This window comes from Bos grunniens, chromosome 25 (genome assembly GCF_055505025.1).
Source record: "Bos grunniens cultivar Pamir isolate PY7600 chromosome 25, Bosgru_T2T1.0, whole genome shotgun sequence".
NCBI classification, from domain to species: domain Eukaryota; kingdom Metazoa; phylum Chordata; class Mammalia; order Artiodactyla; family Bovidae; genus Bos; species Bos grunniens.
Window position 1 is genome coordinate 14663179 of NC_141189.1, and position 23220 is coordinate 14686398.

At 39.4% G+C, this 23220-nt stretch overlaps 1 protein-coding gene across 2 annotated transcripts in view; it reads right to left on the reverse strand.

The window, feature by feature from the left end:
* TPST1 (tyrosylprotein sulfotransferase 1) overlaps window positions 1–23220 on the reverse strand; it is a 106304-nt gene that overhangs the window by 38449 nt on the left and 44635 nt on the right. Inside the window, exon 3 of one of the 2 annotated variants that reach the window (XM_086374719.1) lies at window positions 901–1280. The exons of the other annotated variant lie outside the window; for it this stretch is intronic. Coding sequence (XP_086230845.1) covers window positions 1265–1280 — 16 coding nt within the window. The 3' untranslated portion in view covers window positions 901–1264. Of the gene's footprint in view, window positions 1–900; window positions 1281–23220 lie in introns of those variants that run through there. 2 annotated transcript variants of the gene reach the window in all.

Sequence of the window (23220 nt, forward strand, 5' to 3'; positions counted from 1 at the left end):
AGCTAGTCAACCTATTTAAGTTCTCCATCTATCCTGAAAAATCAGCTATTGTCTCTAGGCTTTCAATTTATTACAAAAGTCCTTCCATGTAGCATTCTCACACATTCTTTTCTTTTATATCTGTGATTATATCTCCTTTCTCATCCTTTATGTGATATATATTTACTCTCTTAGACTTTTATCAATACTGCAAAGGGTTTACCTTTTAATCGATCATCTCAAATACCGAATTTGGTTTTTATTCTTTCTACTATTTCTCTTTTATTAATTTCAGCTCTTAGCTACATTGACTTTAGGATCCAATACCATTAATCCTTCGTGAAAGATATGCCACTGTCCTAAGTTCCCATATAATTTGGGTCTATTTCTTATTTATCATTTATCAGGACAGATCAATCTTGATTCATACACAAGAATATTTTACTACTGAAGTACTGAGCAAGGTTTCATTAGAAGGGGTAAAGAGGCTCAGATAGTAGCATTAAACCAGAGGTCCCATAATGTATGTTTAGTTGAGGCTAAGCAAGAAACATAGGTATCTAATGTAAGCTCACTGCAGCATGATAATGTGTGTATGCATTCCTGGGCTATCCCCCACCCAGAGAATATATGTTCCATAAGGACAGGATTTTTTGCCTCTTTTGTTGCTATACATAAACTGCCTACAATAGTCCTGCTGCTGCTAAGTCACTTCAGTCTCGTCCAACTCTGTGCGACCCCGTAGACGGCAGCCCACCAGTCTCCCCCGTCCCTGGGATTCTCCAGGCAAGAACACTGGAGTGGGCTGCCATTTCCTTCTCCAATTCATGAAAGTGAAAAGTGAAAGTGAAGTCGCTCAGTTGTGTCCGACTCTGTGCGACCCCATGGACTGCTACCTACCAGGCTCCTAGGCACATAATAAGAGGTCAATAAGAATTTATTGAATAAATCCATTTCTGATTCTTCAGATAAAAGCAGCATTTTTAGGTTTAGATTAATAGTTAGCACAAGGTCAAGAAATAAAAAAATCTCTCCCCTCCCCGATCACCCTTCCTCTCCACTGTTCCTGGTCATATCTCAGGCCTTATTCTTCAGTTCCTTGACATTCTGGGATGAAAGCAGCTCTGTTGTGGTTTTGTCCCTGGTTGTTTTCTCTGTGTAGCAACATCCTGGTGTTTGGCCAGACTTGCATTCTTCAAAACGAACACATTTCATTTCTTCTTTATGGCCCACAAGTAGTTGTAAAGACAGTGGCACTTCATTTCTTGAAAGTTCCCTCACTTGTTCATTCTGCTTTGTTCCTCCAGCATGAAATAACAGACACAAGTTCGTTAAAGGTTGCTAATAACTGTCCTTAGTCTATTCTGGACTTCAGGAATAAAATATTTAATTATTACATGCATGCATTCTCAGTTGCTAAGTCGTTGCTTATTCTTTATGATCCCATGGACTAGCCTGGCAGGTTCCTCTGTCCAAGGGATTTCCCAGGCAAGAATATTGGAGTGGGTTGCCATTTCCTTCTCCAGGAGATCTCCCTGAACCAGAGATGGAACCCATGTCTTCTGCATTGTTAAATGGATTCTTTACCATTGAACCACCTGGGAACCCCCTATTTAATTATTACCTAAAAGCAAATAGGGTACTCAGCAGATCCATCATTAGAATTAGGTATATGTTTTTATCTCCTAAAGGTAAATTGTTTTAATACGTTATATTTTAATTTCAGGCTTTTAGCAGTTAGAATTAATAAAACTGTAGTTGGAATTTTCTTACACAGTGATTGAATTTTATGTACTATTTACCTCTATTTAAATAACACTGAAGAGCAAGAAGGATATATATATTTCTTCAAAGTTTTAAATTATTATCTTTCACAAGTACAAGTAGAACTTCAAGAACAGTAACTTTTATAAGGTGTTTAACTTAAATTTTTATGAATATGTCCGCATAACCACCATCCAGAATAAGATAAAGAACACTTCCAGACTCCAAACTGGCTTCTTTGTGTTACATCACAGTAGTAGCCCTATGATAACCATTGTTTTAACTACTACATAGATCGGTTTTATCTACCTTTGAACTTCATATAAATGAAAACACACTATAAATTCATTTGTGTCTGGACTTTTATGAAAAGCACAGTATTTGTGAGATTCAATCATGTTGTATCAGCAATTTGTTCTCTGTTGAATAGTATCTTATCACATGAATATATCACATTACCTATTCCCCTGATGATGGACATTTGGATTTATTTCCAATTTCGGGCTATTTGTATAAATAGTGCTGCTATGTATATTTTGTAAAGTCTTTTGGTGTGATTTTCTTAAGTTTATAACTTCTACTGTTGTGTATGTATCCTGGAGAAATATGATGGGTCATAAGAGAGGCATATATTTTGCTAAACACCTGTAACAGGTGAATTTACTATTTTACATTAACAATAAGAGTTCCAGTTGCTTCACATCCTTGCCTACACTGTATTGCCTACTCATTTAATATTAACTATTCTGGTGGAAATGTAAGGGTATCTCACTATGGTTTTAATTTGTAACTCCTGTTGACTAATATTAACCCTACTAATTCATTCATTCACTATATCTATTTACTTAAGTAGATTTAGAACAGATCTCACCTCATTAATCTATTCAGAAATTATGTACTGAATGAAAGAAGGGAGCAGTGTGGCTTTATCTTTGCCGTTTTGAAGTAAGTGATCTTCTGAAGATCTCCTTTTTCTAGGGACCAGTTTGGCCAGTGCTAAGTCAACCTAGGTAGTGACTTTACCCACGTTCTTTATTATTTTCTAAATACAGATTTGAATATAGTGTTCCTTCATATTTCAGCTTGAAGGACTCCCACTAGCACTTGTTGTAGGCAGTTCTTCAGTTCAGTTCAGTTCAGTTCAGTCGCTCAGTCATGTCCTACTCTTTGTGACCCCATGAATCGCAGCATGCCAGGCCTCCCTGTCCATCACCAACTCCCAGAGTTCACTCAGACTCACATCCATCGAGTCGGTGATGCCATCCAGCCATCTCATCCTCTGTCGTCCCCTTCTCCTCCTGCCCCCAAACCCTCCCAGCATCAGAGTCTTTTCCAATGAGCCAACTCTTCGCATGAGGTGGCCAAAGTACTGGAGTTTCAGCTTTAGCATCATTCCTTCCAAAGAACACTCAGGGCTGATCTCCTTTAGAATGGACTGGTTGGATCTCATTGGAGTCCAAGGGACTCTCAAGAGTCTTCTCCAACACCACAGTTCAAAAGCATCAATTCTTCGGCGCTCAGCTTTCTTCACAGTCCAAGTCTCACATCCATACATAACCACTGGAAAAGCCATAGCCTTGACTAGACGGACCTTTGTTGGCAAAGTAATGTCTCTGCTTTTGAATATGCTATCTAGGTTGGTTATAACTTTCCTTCCAAGGAGTAAGCGTCTTTTAATTTCATGGCTGCAATCACCATCTGCAGTGATTTTGGAGCCCCAAAAAATAAAGTCTGACACTGTTTCCACTGTTTCCCCATCTATTTCCCATGAAGTGGTGGGACCAGATGCCATGATCTTCGTTTTCTGAATGTTGAGCTTTAAGCCAACTTTTCACTCTCCACTTTCCTGAAGAGGCTTTTGAGTTCCTCTTCACTTTCTGCCATAAGAGTGGTGTCATCTGCATATCTGAGGTTATTGATATTTCTCCCAGCAATCTTGATTCCAGCTTGTGCTTCATCCAGCCCAGCGTTTCTCATGATGTATTCTGCATAGAAGTTAAATAAGCAGGGTGACAATATATAGCCTTGACGTACTCCTTTTCCTATTTGGAACCAGTCTGTTGTTCCATGTCCAGTTCTAACTGTTGCTTCCTGACCTGCATACAGGTTTCTCAAGAGGCAGGTGAGGTGATCTGGTATTCCCATCTCTTTCAGAATTTTCCACACTTTATTGTGATCCACACAGTCAAAGGCTTTGGCATAGTCAATAAAGCAGAAATAGATGCTTTTCTGGAGCTCTCTTGCTTTTTCCATGATCCAGCTGATGTTGGCAATTTGATCTCTGGTTCCTCTGCCTTTTCTAAAACCAGCTTGAACATCAGGAAGTTCACGGTTCACTTATTGCTGAAGCCTGGCTTGGAGAATTTTGAGCATTACTTTACTAGCATGTGAGATGAGTGCAATTGTGTGGTAATTTGAGCATTCTTTGGCATTGCCTTTCTTTGGGATTGGAATGAAAACTGACCTTTTCCCGTCCTGTGGGCACTGCTGAGTTTTCCAAATTTGCTGGCATATTGAGTGCAGCACTTTCACAGCATCATCTTTCAGGATTTGAAATAGCTCAACTGGAATTCCATCACCTCCACTAGCTTTGTTCGTAGTGATGCTTTCTAAGGCCCACTTGACTTCACATTCCAGGATGTCTGGTTCTAGGTCAGTGATCACACCATCGTGATTATCTGGGTAGTGAAGATCTTTTTTGTACAGTTCTTCTGTGTATTCTTGCCACCTCTTCTTGATATCTCCTGCTTCTGTTAGGTCCATACCATTTCTGTCCTTTAACGAGCCCATCTTTGCATGAAGTGTTCCCTTGGTATTTCTAATTTTCTTGAAGAGATCTCTAGTCTTTCCCATTCTGTTGTTTTCCTCTATTTCTTTGCATTGATCGCTGAGAAAGGCTTTCTTATCTCCTCTTGCTATTCTTTGGAACTCTGCATTCATATGGGTATATCTTTCCTTTTCTCCTTTGCTTTTCACTTCTCTTCTTTTCACAGCTATTTGTAAGGCCTCCCCAGACAGCCATTTTGCTTTTTTGCATTTCATTTCCATGGGGATGGTCTTGATCCCTGTCTCCTGTACAATGTCACGAACCTCATTCCATAGTTCATCAGGCATTCTATCTATCAGATCTAGTCCCTTAAATCTATTTCTCACTTCCACTGTATAATCATAAGGGATTTGATTTAGGTCATAACTGAATGGTCTAGTGGTTTTCCCCACTTTCTTCAATTTCAGTCTGAATTTGGCAATAAGGAGTTCATGATCTGAGCCACAGTCAGCTCCCAGTCTTGTTTTTGCTGACTGTATAAGAGTTTCTCCATCTTTGGCTGCAAAGAATATAATCAATCTGATTTTGGTGTTGACCATCTGGTGATGTCCATGTGTAGAGTCTTCTCTTGTGCTGTTGGAAGAGGGTGTTTGCTATGACCAGTGCGTTCTCTTGACAAAACTCTATTAGCCTTTGCCCTGCTTCATTCCATATTCCAAGGCCAAATTTGCCTGTTACTCCAGGTGTTTCTTGACTTCCTACTTTTGCATTCCAGTCCCCTATAATGACTTTATTTTTGGGGGCTCCAAAATCACTGCAGATGGTGATTGCAGCCATGAAATTAAAAGACGCTTACTCCTTGGAAGGAAAGTTATAACCAACCTAGATAGCATATTCAAAAGCAGAGGCATTACTTTGCCAACAAAGGTCCGTCTAGTCAAGGCTATGGTTTTTCCAGTGGTCATGTATGGATGTGAGACTTGGACTGTGAAGAAAGCTGAGCACCGAAGAATTGATGCCTTTGAACTGTGGTGTTGGAGAAGACTCTTGAGAGTCCCTTGGACTGCAAGGAGATCCAACCAGTCCATTCTAAAGGAGATCAACCCTGAGTGTTCTTTGGAAGGAATGATGCTAAAGCTGAAACTCCAGTACTTTGGCCACCTCATGCGAAGAGTTGGCTCATTGGAAAAGACTCTGATGCTGGGAGGGTTTGGGGGCAGGAGGAGAAGGGGACGACAGAGGATGAGATGGCTGGATGGCATCACCGACTCGATGGACGTGAGTTTGAGTGAACTCCGGGAGTTGGTGATGGACAGGGAGGCCTGGCGTGCTGCAATTCATGGGGTCGCACAGAGTCGGAAACGACTGAGCGACTGAAGTGAACTGATAATGAAAAGGACATCTTTTTTAGGTGTTAGTTCTAAAAGGTCTTGTAGGTCTTCATAGAACCATTCAACTTCAGCTTCTTCAGCGTTACTGGTTGGGGCATAGACTTGGATTACTGTGATATTGAATGGTTTGCCTTGGAAATGAACAGAGATCATTCTGTCATTTTTGAGATTGCATCCAAGTACTGCATTTCAGACCCTTTTGTTGACCATGATGGCTACTCCATTTCTTCTAAGGGATTCCTGCCTGCAGTAGTAGATATAATGGTCATTGGAGTTAAATTCACCTATTCCAGTCCATTTTAGTTCGCTGATTCCTAGAATGTCGACGTTCACTCTTGCCATCTCCTGTTTGACCACTTCCAATTTGCCTTGATTCATGGACCTAACATTCCAGGTTCCTATGCAATATTGCTCTTTACAGCATCAGACCTTGCTTCTATTAACAGCCACATCTACAACTAGGTATTGTTTTTGCTTTGGCTCCATCCCTTCATTCTTTCTGGAGTTATTTCTCCACTGATCTCCAGTAGCATATTGGGCACCTACTGACCTGGGGAGTTCCTCTTTCAGTATTCTATAATTTTGCCTTTTCATACTGTTCATGGGGTTCTCAAGGAAAGAATACTGAAGTGGTTTGCCATTCCCTTCTCTGGTGGACCACATTCTGTCAGACCTCTCCACCATGACCCACCTGTCTTGGGTGGCCCCACAGGGCATGGCTTAGTTTCACTGAGTTAGACAAGGCTGTGGTCCTAGTGTGATTAGATTGACTAGTTTTCTGTAATTATGGTTTCAGTGTGTCTGCCCTCTGATGCCCTCTTGCAACACCTACCATCTTACTTGGGTTTCTCTTACCTTGGACGTGGCAGTAGTACATAGGCAGTTCTACAGATGACAGATTCTATAACTTTTTGTTCTGGGGGATCATCTCATTTCTCCTTCATTTTTGAAGGATAGTTTTGACAGGCATATTGGGTTGGCCCAAAAGTTCAGTCAGGTTTTTCTGTAACATTAACTTTTGGGTCAACCCAATGAAAGGTTTGATTTTTTTCCTTTCAGCACTGTGTATATGCCATCCCACTGCCTTTTAGGAATCCATGATTTCTAATGAAAATGCAGTTGTTCCTCTTATTGGGGATCTTTGCATGCCATGAGCCCTTTTCTCATCCTGCTTTAAAGGTTCTCTTTATCTTTCAAAGTTTGACTATGATATGTCTAGGAATGAATCTCTTTTGGTTTTATCCTAGAGTTCACTATTTCTTAGATGTTTAGATACATATGTTTCATGAAAACTGGGGTTTTCATTATTTCTTCAAATATTCTTTCTGACAAGGATAATAAATTCTACTACAAAAAAAAAAAAAGAGGGAGAAAGGAAGAAAAAAGAGGAAGGAAGGAAATGAAGGGAGTAAGAAGAAAAAAGAGAGACAGAAGGAAGAAAGGGAGACTTGAACAGAAAACCAAAGATAAGGAAAAACTCTTGAAAGAAGCCAGAGGATTAATTATCCTACCTATAGAAGAGCAAAGATAAGAATCACATGTGACCTCTTCAGAAACCACGCAAGCAAGTAGAATGGAGTAAAACATTTTAAGTGCTGAGATAAAAAAGTCACCAGCCTGTAATTGTGTATCTTGTGAAATTATTCCTCAAAAAGTGAAGAGGTAAAAGACTTTCACAAACAAATATTGAGGGAATTTGTTGCCAGTAGACCTGCCCTGCAAGAGATGCCAAAAGAAGCTCTTTAGAGAGAAAGATATTGATATGGTTAGAAACCTGATCCATATAAAGGAGGGAAGAGGATTAGAGAAGAGGTAAGAAAAGGTAAAGAAAATTTTTTATTTTTTTCTTGTTGTTAATTGATCTACCAGATAAGAATTTGCTCAAAATAATAATAGCAACTATGTATTTGATTATATATGCTTAAATATTAGTTCTTGGAGAAGGAAATGGCAACCTGCTCCAGTATTCTTACCTGGAGAATCCCAGGAACAGAGAAGCCTCATGGACTATAGTCCATGGGACAGCAAAGAGTCAGACGTGACTTTGCCACTAAACAGCATGTATAAGTGATATTAACGACAGCAATTATACAAGGGACAGAGAGAGGAATCAGGAATACTTTGCTATTATAAGGTACCTGAACTACCCATGAAGTGGTATAGTGTTATCTGAAAGTGGATTTACATTAGTTGTAAATGTATATTGAAGACTCTAGGGCAACCACTAAAAAGTATAACTGACATGCTAAGAAAGGAGACAAAATCAAATTATATAAAATGGTCAATTAAAACCACAAATGGCAGAAAAAGAGTGGAAAACTATATCACTATATATATATATAGTATCACTATAGTAGACATTAATCCAACTATGATAAAAATCACTTTGAACATCAATGGTCTAAACTCACCAATTAAAAGAAAGTGACTGTGATCAAAAAGCAAGCCCCAATTGTTTGTTGTCTACAAGAAATGCAATTTAAATACGAAGACACATATATATTAAAAGTAAACAGATGGAGAAAGATATATCATGTTAAACAATAATCAAAAGAAAGCTAGAGTAGCCATATTCATGATAGAAGGCTCAACTCTGAGAGATATAACAATTCTTAATGTGTAGGTGCCTACAAAAAAACGTGAGAAAAGAAAGGATAAAAATGTAAGGAGAAAGATGAATTCACCATTATTGTTAGAGAGCTTAACATGTCTCTATTTGAAATGGGCAGATTCTATAAGAAGAATATCAGCAAGGACAGAGTAGAGTAAAACATCTCAAGTGCTGAGAGAAAAATAATGATCAACCAACTGGGTATAATTGACATTTATAAAATACTTCACTCAACAACAGAATACACACATCTTAAGCACAAATGAAACAAACAACAAGATCACATTTGGGCTATAAAAAACAAAGAGAAGTTATACAAGGTATTCTCACAGACTAAAATGGATTTAAATTAGAAATCAGTAACAAAAAGGCAGCTAGAAAATCTCAAAATACTTGGGAGACTAAACTATACACTGCTCAGTAATACATGGATCAAAAAAGAAATCTCAAGAAAAAAACTTATAAATACTTTAAAGGAAAATGAAAATACAACTTATCAAAGTATGTGGAACACAGTGAAAACAGTGCTTAGAAGGAAAATTTTACATCACAGAGAATGCATATTTAAAAAAAGCAGCAGCACTTCACATAGCCTGGTCGAGTGGACTGCCAGGACTCCAAGATGGCATCAATCATACTACTGAAGGAGAAGAAGCTTCTGAAAGTCAAACTAGGGGAGTGCCAAGCTGGATACTGATGTAGGATTTCACCCATAAAGGCACTGCTGGAGTGTTTCAAAGAGGCTGTGTGCTTAGTTGGTCAGTCGTATCCGACTCTTTGTGACCTCATGGACTGTAGCCCACCAACTCCTCTGTCCGTGGGGATTCTACAGGCAAGAATACTAGAATGGGTTGCAAGGTCCTCCTCATGGGGATCTTCCCAACCCAGGGATCGAACTCAGGTCTTCCACATTGCAGGCAGATTCTTTACCGCCTGAGCCACCAGGGAAACTACTGGTATTAAAACAAGTACATCAATGTGAATAAAGGGAGCATCACTGGGCTTTCTATGGTGCTAGCTTTTCAACTAATGCAGTTCCTACAAGGACTCAAACATGAGCAGCTATGCAACTACCACTGAAGAGAGGCACTCTGCATTCCTGACCATAACCTTAGCCCAGCACCCTGAATCCTTTCATATAGTAATGGAGAATTAACACGCAATAAAAGGTGACTGGTTAGGGACTTCCCTGGCGGGCCAGCGGTTAAGACTTCACCCTTGCACTGCAGGGAAGGCAGGTTCCATCCCTGGTTAAGAAATGAAGAGTCTGCATCCCAAGTGGTGCAGCCAAAAAGAAAAAAAAAAATTTAGTTATATTTTAAAAAAACTGGTTAAAAAACAGGCAGCAGAGAGAACAAGATGGCGGAGGAGTAGGTGGGCATGGAGTACCTCTCTCTCCACTGATACATCAGGAATACACCTTCAGACACAGAAGTGCATGCAGTACACCAGCTGAGAGCAGACAGGAGTACCTGACCAGTGGAAAAGAATATATAGAACCACGAAAAACTCAGTAGGATGAAGGAACTAGGGGAAAAAACAGGAATGTTAGTAAGACTGGACCTGCCCTTGGCGGGTGGGGGAACTGAAGCAGGGGTCCGATCCCCACAAAAGGGCAACTGCCTGAGTCAGAGGAGAAACATTTAAGGCTGAGCGTGAAACAGCTGATCTGTGGCAGCCTAAACAGAATGAGAATCAGACAGTCCTTGCCGCAGCCATATACACCCCAGGCAGAAACACTGATCTGGAAGGGGCAGTGGCTGGGAGCTGGAGTTTAGGGATTCTGGAGCAATCCCAGGGCAAGGGCTGCTGTCGACTGCGGAGATGTGAGGGAAGAGATCGTGGTGGGAAATGCTGGTGGAGGAAAGCCAGGCAGCCATGGAAGCAAGGCGATACTGCTGAGTGGCGTAGGGGGTAAAGTCTACAGCCTCTCTCTCCCCACACACCAGCATCGGTAGCTGAACAATACAGAGGCTGGCCCATCAAATGTCTGACGCACTGAACTACAGAGTAGGACCCCAGTCAGGGGCAGGGGGGCCCTCTATGTCCCTGATGCCCTGAACAACAGAGAAGGACCCCAGGTAAGGGAGCCCTCTAAGTGCCTGAATGGTGGAGCTATGGAGAAAGACTGGCCAAAGAGGCTTTCTGATCGCCAGCTACATAGTGGCTCAAAAGACTCTGATAGGGCCATAACTTCTGCAACGAAGACAGTCCGTAGCCCTGCACACCTGGTGCCGCCAGGGTCCCCGCAAGCCAAACAGCTGGACCACCTTCACACTCAACTCTCACTGAGGCAGAGCTGCCACAGGCAAAATAGTCGCGTTTATGCACACAGGATCGCTTCGGTAATGTCCAACTCTTTGCGACCCTGTAGATTGTGGCCTGCCAGGCTTCTCTGTCAGAGAGGGGGTTCTCCATGCAAGAATACTGGAGCGTATTGGCCAAGACTGGTTGCCATACCCTTCTAGAGCACTGTATTTCCTGCTACCCTAGCCGCCAACTCCTCCTCCTGTGACCCAAGCCTCTGCAGCACCTCCACACTTGGCCCCCAAAGCAGCAAACCCGAGCCCTCCAGGGCAGCCTCAAGAGCTAAACCCCAGTGGATGACCCAAATGTAGAGGTGGAAATAAAACCACAATTGAAACCCAGGGGCAGCGTGGCTAAGGAAAAAGATCCAAATCCAAAACCTTCCCACCAGCTGTACAAGCTGCAGATTAAATCCACATGATCAACTAAGCAGACTCTGTCTATGGAATATACAAAAGGCCATTGAAAGTGCCCACAAAAGAAAACGCACTACCTCTGAGAGCTGTGGACACTGGAGGCAAGAACACACAGGAGTAGGAACAGATTAGAATCTGACCAGCCCCCACAGCAGGTCCAGAGATGAGCAGTATTGGAGGGCATCCTAGAGAGGTAAGGTGGACTGTGATTCCCAGCTCGGGAAAGGACTCTGACAGCAGTGACTCAAGAAAAACATTTATTATTCTTATTTTTTGACTTGTTCTGTAGATTCTTTTGGATTTTTTTTCCTTCTGGTTTCCGTTTTTCCCCCTCTGTTGTAGTTACTGATTTTATTGGCACTAAGAACCCCTATTAAGCTTTTGAGCTTTTTTTTCTCCTCAGTCATATTTTTAATTGTTGCCATAAACCTCTGCCTCTACGTTGGGCTTTTGAAGTTCTATGGAGTTTTCCTCTTCTTTCTTTTTTTATTTTTTTTAAACCTATTATTATTTTTTCTACATTTATTTGTTTGCTTTTCCCACTGTTCTTTTTCCTTTGCAGTTAATCTTTAACGTATATAAATCTTTATCTACCTCTATTTAACTTTGCATATCTATTCTTTTCTTTCTCTCCTTTCCTGTCTACATATTTGTTAGTTTTATTTTCATTGCTTTATTCCCCAATTGGCACCTTGCTTTAGTTTTGTTTTCCAGTTTGTGCTTTAGTTTTGTTCTGGTAGACATAATTTTTGGTTTCCTTTGTTCACCTGGTCAATCTATTGTACTTTATTTTTGTTGAACTGTTATGATTTTGCCTATGGGTGCGTATGTATATGTGTATATTGTGTCACATTTTCTACTGTTATAAACCTCTGCCTCTACATTGGGCTTTGCAGTTCTGTGGAGTTTTCCTTTTTTTCCCTCCTTTTCCCTTTCTTGTTCTGTTTTTTTCTCTTTTTTCTTTTTTATAATTTTAATTTTTATTTTTTTTTAACCTATTATATTTTTTCAACATTTATCCCTTTGTTCGCCTTTCCTACTGTTCTTTTCCCCTTGCAGTTAATCTTTAATGTATACAAATCTTCTTTATCTATGTCTATTTAACTTTGCATATCTATTCTTTATTTCTTTCCTCTCCTCTCAAACATACTTGTTAGTTTTGTTTTCATTGCTTTATTCCCCACTTGGCACCTTGCTTTAGTTTTGTCTTCCAGTTTGTGCTCAAGTTAGTTTTGTTCTTAACTGGTAAATATATTTTTTGATTTCCTTTGTTCACCAGATCAATCTACTGTATTTTTGTTGGACTGTTTTCACTATGCTCATGGGTGTATATGTATATGTGTATATGCCATTATTTTAATTATTATTTGCCTGATTTTGTAACTGCCATTAATCTGGGGTTCATCTCTGATTTCTCATTTTTGGATATTTGTTTTAATCTCAATGCCATAACAAACCACTTGTGGAATCTTCATTCCTGACCAGAGATCAAGCCCTGAGCCTTTGGAGTGGGAGCACTGACTCCAAGACCCTAGACTACCAGAGAACTAACCCTAGGGAATATCAACTAGTGAGAATTCACACAAAGGAAACCACTTGAATACAAGACCTGGCATCACCCAACCACCAGTAAGCACCCTGTGCAGGATGCCTCATCTAAACAACAAACAAAACAAAAATACAAACCCAATCATCAGCAGACAGGATTACCACCTTACTCAGCCTTTTTAGAGGAAAAACAAACAAACAAAAACTCAGCACAAATCTCACCTATAGGAAGCGCATGCAAACCACTGGACCAGCCCTAGGAGGGCAGAAACTAAAAGGAAGAAAGAATTCAACCTTCTTCAAGGAAAGAATTCAACTTTCCTTGAAGCCTTGGAAAAGGAGACCTCAAACACAATAACTTAAAAAAAAAATGAAAAGGCAGAGAAATACTGCACAAATAAAAGAACAAACTAGAAACACAGAAGTTCAAATAAATGAAGAGGAAACAGGAAAATTACCTGAAAAAGAATTCAGAATAATGATAGTAAAGATGATTAAAAACCTTGAAAACAAAAGGGAGAAAATGCAAGAATCAATTAACAAACACCTAGAAGAATTAAAGAATAAACATAAAGAGACAACACAATTACTGAAATTAAAAATACTCTAGAAGGAATCAATAGCAGAATATCTGAAGCAGAAGAACGAATCAGTGAGCTGGAAGATAAAATGGTGGAAATAACTTCTGAAGAGCAGAATAAAGCAAGGAATGAAAAGAGCTGAGGACAGTCTCAGAGACCTCTGGGACCATATCAAACGCACCAACATTTGAATTATAGGGGTCCCAGAAGAAGAGGAGAAAAAGAAAGGGTATTAGAAATTTTTTGAAGAGATTATAGTTGAAAATTTCCCCAATCAAGTCCAAGAGGCACAAAGAGTCCCATACAGGATAAACCCAAGGAGAAACACACCAAGACACATACTGATCAAACTAACAAAGACTAAACACAAAGAAAGAATATTAAAAGCAGCAAGGGAGAAGCAACAAGTAACATACAAGGGAAACCCCATATGCTTAACAGTTGATCTTTCAGCAGAAACTGTGCAGGCCAGAAGGGAATGGCAGGATATATTTAAAGTACTGAAAGAGAAAAATATACAACCAAGATTACTGTACCCAGCAAGGATCTCATTCAAAATTGAGGGAGAAATAAAAAGGTTTTCAGACAAACAAAAGGAAAGAGAATTTAGTACCACCAAACCAGCTTTACAACAAAGGTTAAACAGACTTATATACTCAAAAAATACAACAGAAGAAAAAAAATCTACAAAATCAACCCCAAACAATTAGAAAATGGAAATAGGAACATGATATACATAGATTAAATGCTCCAACAAAAAGACACAGACTGGCTGAATGGATACAAAAACAAGACCTATACATATGCTGGCTACAAGAAACCTACTTCAGACCTCAAGACACATATAGACTGAAGTGAGAGGATGGAAAAATATATTCTATGCAAATGGGAAGCAAAAGAAAGCTGGAGTAACAATCCTCATATCAGACAAAATAGACCTTAAAATAAAGAAGATTACAAGAGATAAGGAAGGACACTACATAATGATCACGGAATCAATCCAAAAGGAAGACATAACAACTGTAAATATCTATGCACCCAACATAGGAGCACCTCAATACAAAAGACAAACACTAACAGACATAAAAGGAGAAATTGACAGTAACACAATAATAGTAGGCGACTTTAACACACCACTCACACCAATGGACAGATCATCAAAACAGAAAATTAATAAGGAAACATGAGTCTTAAATGATATATTAGATGAGATGGATCTAATTGATATCTTCAGGACATTCCATCCAAATGCAGAAGAATATACCTTCTTAAGTGCACATGGAACATTCTCCAGGATAGACCACATCATGGGTCACAAATCAAACCTCAGTAAATTTATGAAAATTGAAATCATATCAAACATCTTCTCTGACTACAATACTAGGAGACTAGATATCAATTACGAGAAAAAAACTGTAAGAAACAAAAACACATGGATATTAAACAACACATTTCTAAATAACTAACAGGTTACTGAACAAATAAAATAATTTCTAGAAACAAATGACAATGAAAATGTGACAACTCAAAACCTATGGGATGCAGCAAAAGCAGTCCTAAGAAGGAAGTTTATAGCAATACAATCCTACCTCAAGAAACAAGAGAAACATAGAATAGACAGCCTAACACTACACCTAAAACAACTAGAAAAAGAAGAACAAAAAAAAACCAAAATTAGTAGAAGGAAAGAAATCATAAAGATCCAAGCAGAAATAAATGAAAAAGAAATAAAGGAACAATAGTAAAGATTATTAAACTAAAAGTTGGTTCTTTGAGAAGATAAAATTGACAAACCCTTAGCCAGACTCATCAAGAAAAAAAGAGAGAAGAAGCAAATCAACAAAATTAGAAATGAAAAAGGAGAGGTTAAACAGAGAATGAAGAAATACAAAGGATTATAAGAGACTATTATGAACAACTCTATTAATAAAATGGATAACCTGGAAGAAATGAACGGATTCTTAGAAAAGTTCGATTTTTCAAGACTGAACCAAGAAGAAATAGAAATTATAAACAACCCAATTACAAGCACTGAAATTGAAGCTGTGATCAAAAATCTCCCAGAAAACAAAAGCCCAGGAACAGATGGCTTCATAGGAGAATTCTATCAAACATTTAGAGAAGAGCTAATGCCTATCCTTCTAAAACTCTTTCAAAAAATTGCAGAGGAAGGAACACTTCCAAATTCATTCTATGAGGCAACCATCACCCTGATACCAAAACCAAAGACAACACACAAAAAAGAAAATATAGGTCAATATCACTGATGAACACAGATGCAAAAATCCTCATAAAATTTTAGCAAACAGAATTCAGCAACACATCAAAAAGCACATACACCATGATCAAGTTGGGTTTATTCCAGGGATGCAAGGATTCTTCAATATACGGAAATCAATCAATGTGATACACCATATTAACAAATTGAAAGATAAAAACCATATGATCATCTCAATAGATGCAGAAAAAGCCTTTGACAAAATTCAGCACCCATTTATGATTGCTGCTGCTGCTGCTAAGTCGCTTCAGTCGTGTCCGACTCTGTGCAACCCCATAGACGGCAGCCCACCAGGCTCCCCCGTCCCTGGGATTCTCCAGGCAAGAACACTGGAGTGAGTTGCCATTTCCTTCTCCAATGCATGAAAGTGAAAAGTGAAAGTGAAGTCGCTCAGTCGTGTTCGACTCTTCGCAACCCCATGGACTGTAACCTACCAGGCTCCTCCACCCATGGGATTTTCCAGGCAAGAGTACTGGAGTGGGTTGCCATTGCCTTGATTAAAACTCTTCAAAAAATGGGCACAGAAGGAACCTACCTCAACATAGTAAAGGCCATATATGATAAGCCTACAGCAAACACTATTCTCAATGGCAAAAAACTGAAAGCATTCCCCTTAAGATCAGGAACAAGACAAAGGTGTCCACTTTCACTACTATTATTCAACATAGTTCTGGAAGTCCAAGCTACAGCGATCAGAGAAGAAGAAGAAATAAAAGGAATCCAGGTCAGAAAAGAAAAGGTAAAGCTCTCACTGTTTGCAGAAGATATGATACTGTACATAGAAAACCCTAAAGATAGTGTAAGAAAATTACTAGAGCTAATCAGTGAATTCAGCAAAGTTGCAGGATACAAAATCAATACACAGAAATCACTTGCATTTCTATACACTAACAATGAAAAATCAGAAAGAGAAATTAAGGAATCAATCCCATTCACCATTGCAACAAAAAGAATTAAATATCTAAGAATAAACTTACCTAAGGATACAAAAGAACTGTTCACAGAAAATTATAAGACATTAATGAAAGAAATCAAAGACGACATAAACAGATGGAAAGATATTCCATGTTCCTGCGGAGGAAGAATCAATATTGTGAAAAAAAATGCAATCTACAGATTTAATTCAATCCCTATCAAATTACCAATGGCATTTTTCACAGAACATTTTTTGTTCAAAAATTTCACAATCCATAAGGAAACACAAAAGACCCTGAATAGCCAAAGCAGTCTTGAGAAAGAAGAATAGAGCTGGAGGAATCAGCCTTCCTGACTTCAGATTATACTACAAAGCTACAGTCATCAAGACAGTATGGTACTGGCACAAAAACAGAAATACAGACCAATGAAACAAGATAGAAAGCCCAGAAATAAACCCATGCACCTATGTATACCTTATTTTTGACAAAGGAGGCAAGAATATACAATGGGGGTAAAGACAGTCTCTTCAATAAATGGTGCTGGGAAAACTGGACAGCTACATGTAAAAGAATGAAATTAGAACACTTCCTAACACCACACACAAAGATAAACTCAAAATGGATTAAAGACCTAAATGTAAGACCAGAAACTATAAAACTCTTAGAGGAAAACATAGGCAGAACACTTGAAGTCAAAGCAAGATCCTCTATGACCCACCTCCTACAGAAACGGATATAAAAACAAAAGTAAACAAGTGGGACCTGATTAACTTACAAGCTTTTGCACAGCAAAGGAAACTATACGCAAGGTGAAAAGACAACCCTCAGAATGGGAGAAAATAATAGCAAATGAAACAACTGACAAAGGATTAATTTCCAAAATATACAAGCAGCCCATACAACTCAATACCAGAAAGACAAACAACCCAATCAAAAAGTGGGAAAAAGACCTAAACAGACATTTCTCCAAAGAAGGCACACAGATGGCTAACAAACACATGAAAAGATGCTCAACATCGCTCATTATTAGAAAAATGCAAATCAAAACTACAATAAGATATGACCTCACACTGGTCAGAATGGCCATCATCAAAAAGTCTACAAACAATAAATACTGGAGAGGGTGTGGAGAAAAGGGAACACTCCTGCACTATTGGTGGGAATGTAAATTGACACAGCCACTATGGAAGACAGTATGGAGATTCCTTTAAAAACTAGGAACAAAACCACCATATGACCCAGCAATCCCACTCCTAGGCATATACCCTGAGGAAACCAAAATTGAAAGAAACACATGTATGCCGCTGATCATTGCAGCACTATTTACAATAGTGAGAACGTGGAAGCAACCTAGATGTCCACTGACAGATGAATGGATAAAGAAGTTGTGGTACATATACACAATGGAATATTACTCAGCCATAAAAAGGAACACATTTGAGTCAGTTCTAATGAGGTGGATGAACCTAGAACCTATTGTACAGAGTGAAGTGACTAAAGAGAAAGATAAATACCATATTCTAATGCATATATACAGAATCTAGGAAAATGGTACTGAAGAATTCATTTACAGGGCAACAATGGAGAAACAGACATAGAAAATAGACTTATGGACATGGGGAGAAGGGAGGAGAGGATGAGACATATGGAAAGAGTAACAAGGACACTTACACTACCATATGTAAAATAGATAGCCAACAGGATGGATATCTGTACGGCTCAGGAAACTGAAACAGGGGCTCTGTGTCACCCTGGAGGGGTGGGATGGGGAGGGAGAAGGGAAGGAGGTTCAAAAAGGAGCAGATATATGTATACCTACGGCTGATTCATGTTGAAGTTTGATAGAAAACAGCAAAATTCTGTAAAGCAATTATCCTTCAATAAAAAATAAATTTAAAAAATAGGCAGCAGAAGAAAAAACAATAATAATTACAGCAGAATTCAACAAAGTTGAAAACAGAAAATCAGTAGGAAAAAATCAACAAAATCAGAGGCTAGTTATTTGGAAAGAGCAATAAAATGTTCCTCTCAGTACTAAAAAGAAATGAGCTATCAATCTATGAAAAGACAGGGAGGAACTTTAAATGCACACTATTAATACTAAGTGAAAGAAGTAGTAAGAAAAGGCTACATACAGTATGATTCTAACAAAATGACATTTTGTAAAAGGCAAAACTATAGCGACTATAAAAAATATCAGTGGTTGCCAGGCACTAGGGGCACAAACAAGCAAAGCACAGGGAACTTTTAGGACAGTGAAACTACTCTGTATGATTCTGTAACAGTGGGTATGTGACTACACATTTGTCAAAACTTGTAAAATGAACAACACCAAGCTTGAACCCTCCTGTATAATATGCACTCTGTATGATAATGACGTATCAATGTTGGTTCATCAACTGTAACAAATGGACCAGTCCGGTTTGGGATTTTGATCCCAAAAGGCTATTCCTGTGTGGGGGCTGAGACTATATAGGAAATCCCTGTATTTTGTGCTCAATTTTACTGTGAAACTGAAACGTCTCTTTAAAAAAGTCTGTTTTTAAAAATTAAAAAAAAAATCATCTTGGATTAGAAGAATTAATATTGTTAAAACGGCTATACTACCCAAAGCAATCTACAGGGTTAATGCAACCCCTATCAAATTACCAGTGACATTCTTCACAGAACTAGGACAAACAATCCTAAAATTCAAATGGAACCATAAAAGACCCAGAATTGCCAAAGCAATCTGAGGAAAAAGGACAAAGCAGGAGACATAACCTTCCCAGACTTCAGACAATACTACAAAGCTACAGTAATCAAAACAGCACGGTATTAGCAAAAAAACAGACATATGGATCAATGGAACAGAATAGACAGCCCAGAAATAAACCATCAGATCAGATCAGTCGCTCAGTCGTGTCCAACTCTTTGCGAGCCCATGAATCACAGCACGCCAGGCCTCCCTGTCCATCACCAACTCCCAGAGTTCACTGAGACTCATGTCCATCGAGTCAGTGATGCCATCCAGCCATCTCATCCTCTGTCAGCCCCTTCTCCTCCTGCCCCCAATCCCTCCCAGCATCAAAGTCTTTTCCAATGAGTCAACTCTTTGCATGAGGTAGCCAAAGTACTGGAGTTTCAGCTTTAGCATCATTCCTTCCAAAGAAATCCCAGGGCTGATCTCCTTCAGAATGGACTGGTTGGATCTCCTTGCAGTCCAAGGGACTCTCAAGAGTCTTCTCCAACACCACAGTTCAAAAGCATCAATTCTTCGGCGCTTAGCCTTCTTCACAGTCCAACTCTCACATCCATACATGACCACAGGAAAAACCATAGCCTTGACTAGACGGACCTTTGTTGGCAAAGTAATGTCTCTGCTTTTGAATATGCTATCTAGGTTGGTCATAACTTTCCTTCCAAGGAGTAAGTGTCTTTTAATTTCATGGCTGCAGTCACCATCTGCAGTGATTTTGGAGCCCCCAAAAATAAAGTCTGACACTGTTTCCCCATCTATTTCCCATGAAATGGTGGGACCTGATGCCATGATCTTCGTTTTCTGAATGTTGAGCTTTAAGCCAACTTTTTCACTCTCCACTTTCACTTTCATCAAGAGGCTTTTTAGTTCCTCTTCACTTTCTGCCATAAGGGTGGTGTCATCTGCATATCTGAGGTTATTGATATTTCTCCTGGCAATCTTGATTCCAGTTTGTGTTTCTTCCAGCCCAGCGTTTCTTATGATGTACTCTGCATATAAGTTAAATAAACAGGGTGACAATATACAGCCTTGACGAACTCCTTTTCCTTTTTGGAACCAGTCTGTTGTTCCATGTCCAGTTCTAACTGTTGCTTCCTGACCTGCATACAAATTTCTCAAGAGGCAGATTAGGTGGTCTGGTATTCCCATCTCTTTCAGAATTTTCCACAGTTTGTTGTGATCCACACAGTCAAAGGCTTTGGCATAGTCAATAAAGCAGAAATAGATGCTTTTCTGGAACTCTCTTGCTTTTTCGATGATCCAGCGGATGTTGGCAATTTGATCTCTGGTTCCTCTGCCTTTTCTAAAACCAGCTTCAACATCAGGAAGTTCACGGTTCACATATTGCTGAAGCCTGGCTTGGAGAATTTTGAGCATTACTTTACTAGCGTGTGAGATGAGTGCAATTGTGCGGTAGTTTGAGCATTCTTTGGCATTGCGTTTCTTTGGGATTGGAATGAAAACTGACCTTTTCCAGTCCTGTGGCCACTGCTGAATTTTCCAAATTTGCTGACATATTGAGTGCAGCACTTTCACAGCATCATCTTTCAGGATTTGGAATACACTTATGGACAATTAATCTCTGACAAAGGAGGTAAGAATACACAAGTCTCTTCAGCAAGTAGTGTTAGGAGAGTTGGACAGCTGCATGTAAACTGATGAAGTTAGAAAACACAAAACAAATTCAAAATGGCTTAAAGACTTAAATGTAAGGCAGGACATCATAAAACTCCTAGAAGAGAACATAGGTAAAACATTCTCAGACATAAATCACATTCATGTTTTTTTAAGTGAGTCTCCCAAAGTAACAGAAATAAAAAGAAAAAGAAACAAATGGGACCTAATCAAACTTACAAACTTTTGCACAGCAAAGGAAGCCATAAACAAAATAAAAATACAACCTACAGAATGGAAGAAAATAATTGCAAATGATGCAACTAACAAGGGTTTAATTTCCAAGATATACAAATAGCTCATACAACTCAACAACAACAAAAGAACAAATAACCCAACTGAAAAATAGAAGACCTAAATAGACATTTCTCGAAAGAAGACATACAATGGCCAACAGGCACATGAAAAGATGCTCAATATCACTAAGTATTCAGTTCAGTTCAGTTGCTCAGTCGTGTCTGACTCTTTGCGACCCCATGAATCGCAGCACGCCAGGCCTCCCTGTCCATCATCAACTCCCGGAGTTCACTCAGACTCACGACCATCGAGTCAGTGATGCCACCCAGCCATCTCATCCTCTATCGGCCCCTTCTCCTCCTGCCCCCAAACCCTCCCAGCATCAGAGTCTTTTCCAATGAGTCAATGCTTTGCATGAAGTGGCCAAAGTCCTGGAGTTTCAGCTTTAGCATCATTCCCTCCAAAGAAATCCCATAGCTGATCTCCTTCAGAATGGACCGGTTGGATCTCCTTGCAGTCCAAGGGACTCTCAAGAGTCTTCTCCAACATCACAGTTCAAAAGAATCAATTCTTTGGCACTCAGCTTTTTTCACAGTCCAATTCTCACATCCATACATGACCACAGGAAAAACCATAGCCTTGACTAGACGGACCTTTGTTGGCAAAGTAATGTCTCTGCTTTTGAATATGCTGTCTAGGTTGGTCATAACTTTCCTTCCAAGGAGTAAGCGTCTTTTAATTTCATAGCTGCAGTCATCATCTGCAGTGATTTTGGAGCCCCCCAAAATAAAGTCTGACACTGTTTCCACTGTTTCCCCATCTATTTCCCATGAAGTGATGGGACCGGATGCCGTGATCTTCGTTTTCTGAATGTTGAGCTTTAAGCCAACCTTTTCACTCTCCACCTTCACTTTCATCAAGAGGCTTTTGAGTTCTTCTTCACTTTCTGCCATAAGGGTGGTGTCATCTGCATATCTGAGGTTATTGATATTTCTCCCGGCAATCTTGATTCCAGCTTGTGTTTCTCCAGCCCAGCGTTTCTCATGATGTATTCTGCATATAAGTTAAATAAAGAGGGTGACAATATACAGCCTTGACGAACTGCTTTTCCTATTTGGAACCAGTCTGTTGTTCCATGTCCAGTTCTAACTGTTGCTTCCTGACCTGCATACAGGTTTCTCAAGAAGCAGGTGAGGTGGTCTGGTATTCCCATCTCCTTCAGAATTTTCCACAGTTTGTTGTGATCCACACAGTCAAAGGCTTTGGCATAGTCAATAAAGCAGAAATAGATGCTTTTCTGGAATTCTCTTGCTTTTTCCATGATCCAATGGATGTTGGCAATTTGATCTCTGGTTCCTCTGCCTTTTCTAAAACCAGCTTCAACATCAGAAAGTTCACGGTTCACTTATTGCTGAAGCCTGGCTTGGAGAATTTTGAGCATTACTTTACTAGCGTGTGAGATGAGTGCAATTGTGCGGTAGTTTGAGCATTCTTTGGCATTGCCTTTCTTTGGGATTGGAATGAAAACTGACCTTTTCCAGTCCTGTGCCCACTGCTGAGTTTTCCAAATTTGCTAGCATATTGAGTGCAGCACTTTCACAGCATCATCTTTCAGGATTTGAAATAGCTCAACTGGAATTCCATCACCTCCACTAGCTTTGTTCGTAGTGATGCTTTCCAAGGCCCACTTGACTTCACATTCCAGGATGTCTAGCTCTAGGTCAGTGATCACACCATCATGAATATCTGGGTCGTGAAGATCTTTTTTGTACAGTTCTTCTGTGTATTCTTGCCATCTCTTCTTAATATCTTCTGCTTCTGTTAGGTCCATACCATTTCTGTCCTTTATCGAGCCCATCTTTGCATGAAATGTTCCTTTGGTATCTCTGATTTTCTTGAAGAGATCTCTAGTCTTTCCCATTCTGTTGTTTTCCTAAATTTCTTTGCATTGATCGCTGAAGAAGGCTTTCTTATCTCTTCTTGCTGTTCTTTGGAACTCTGCATTCTGAT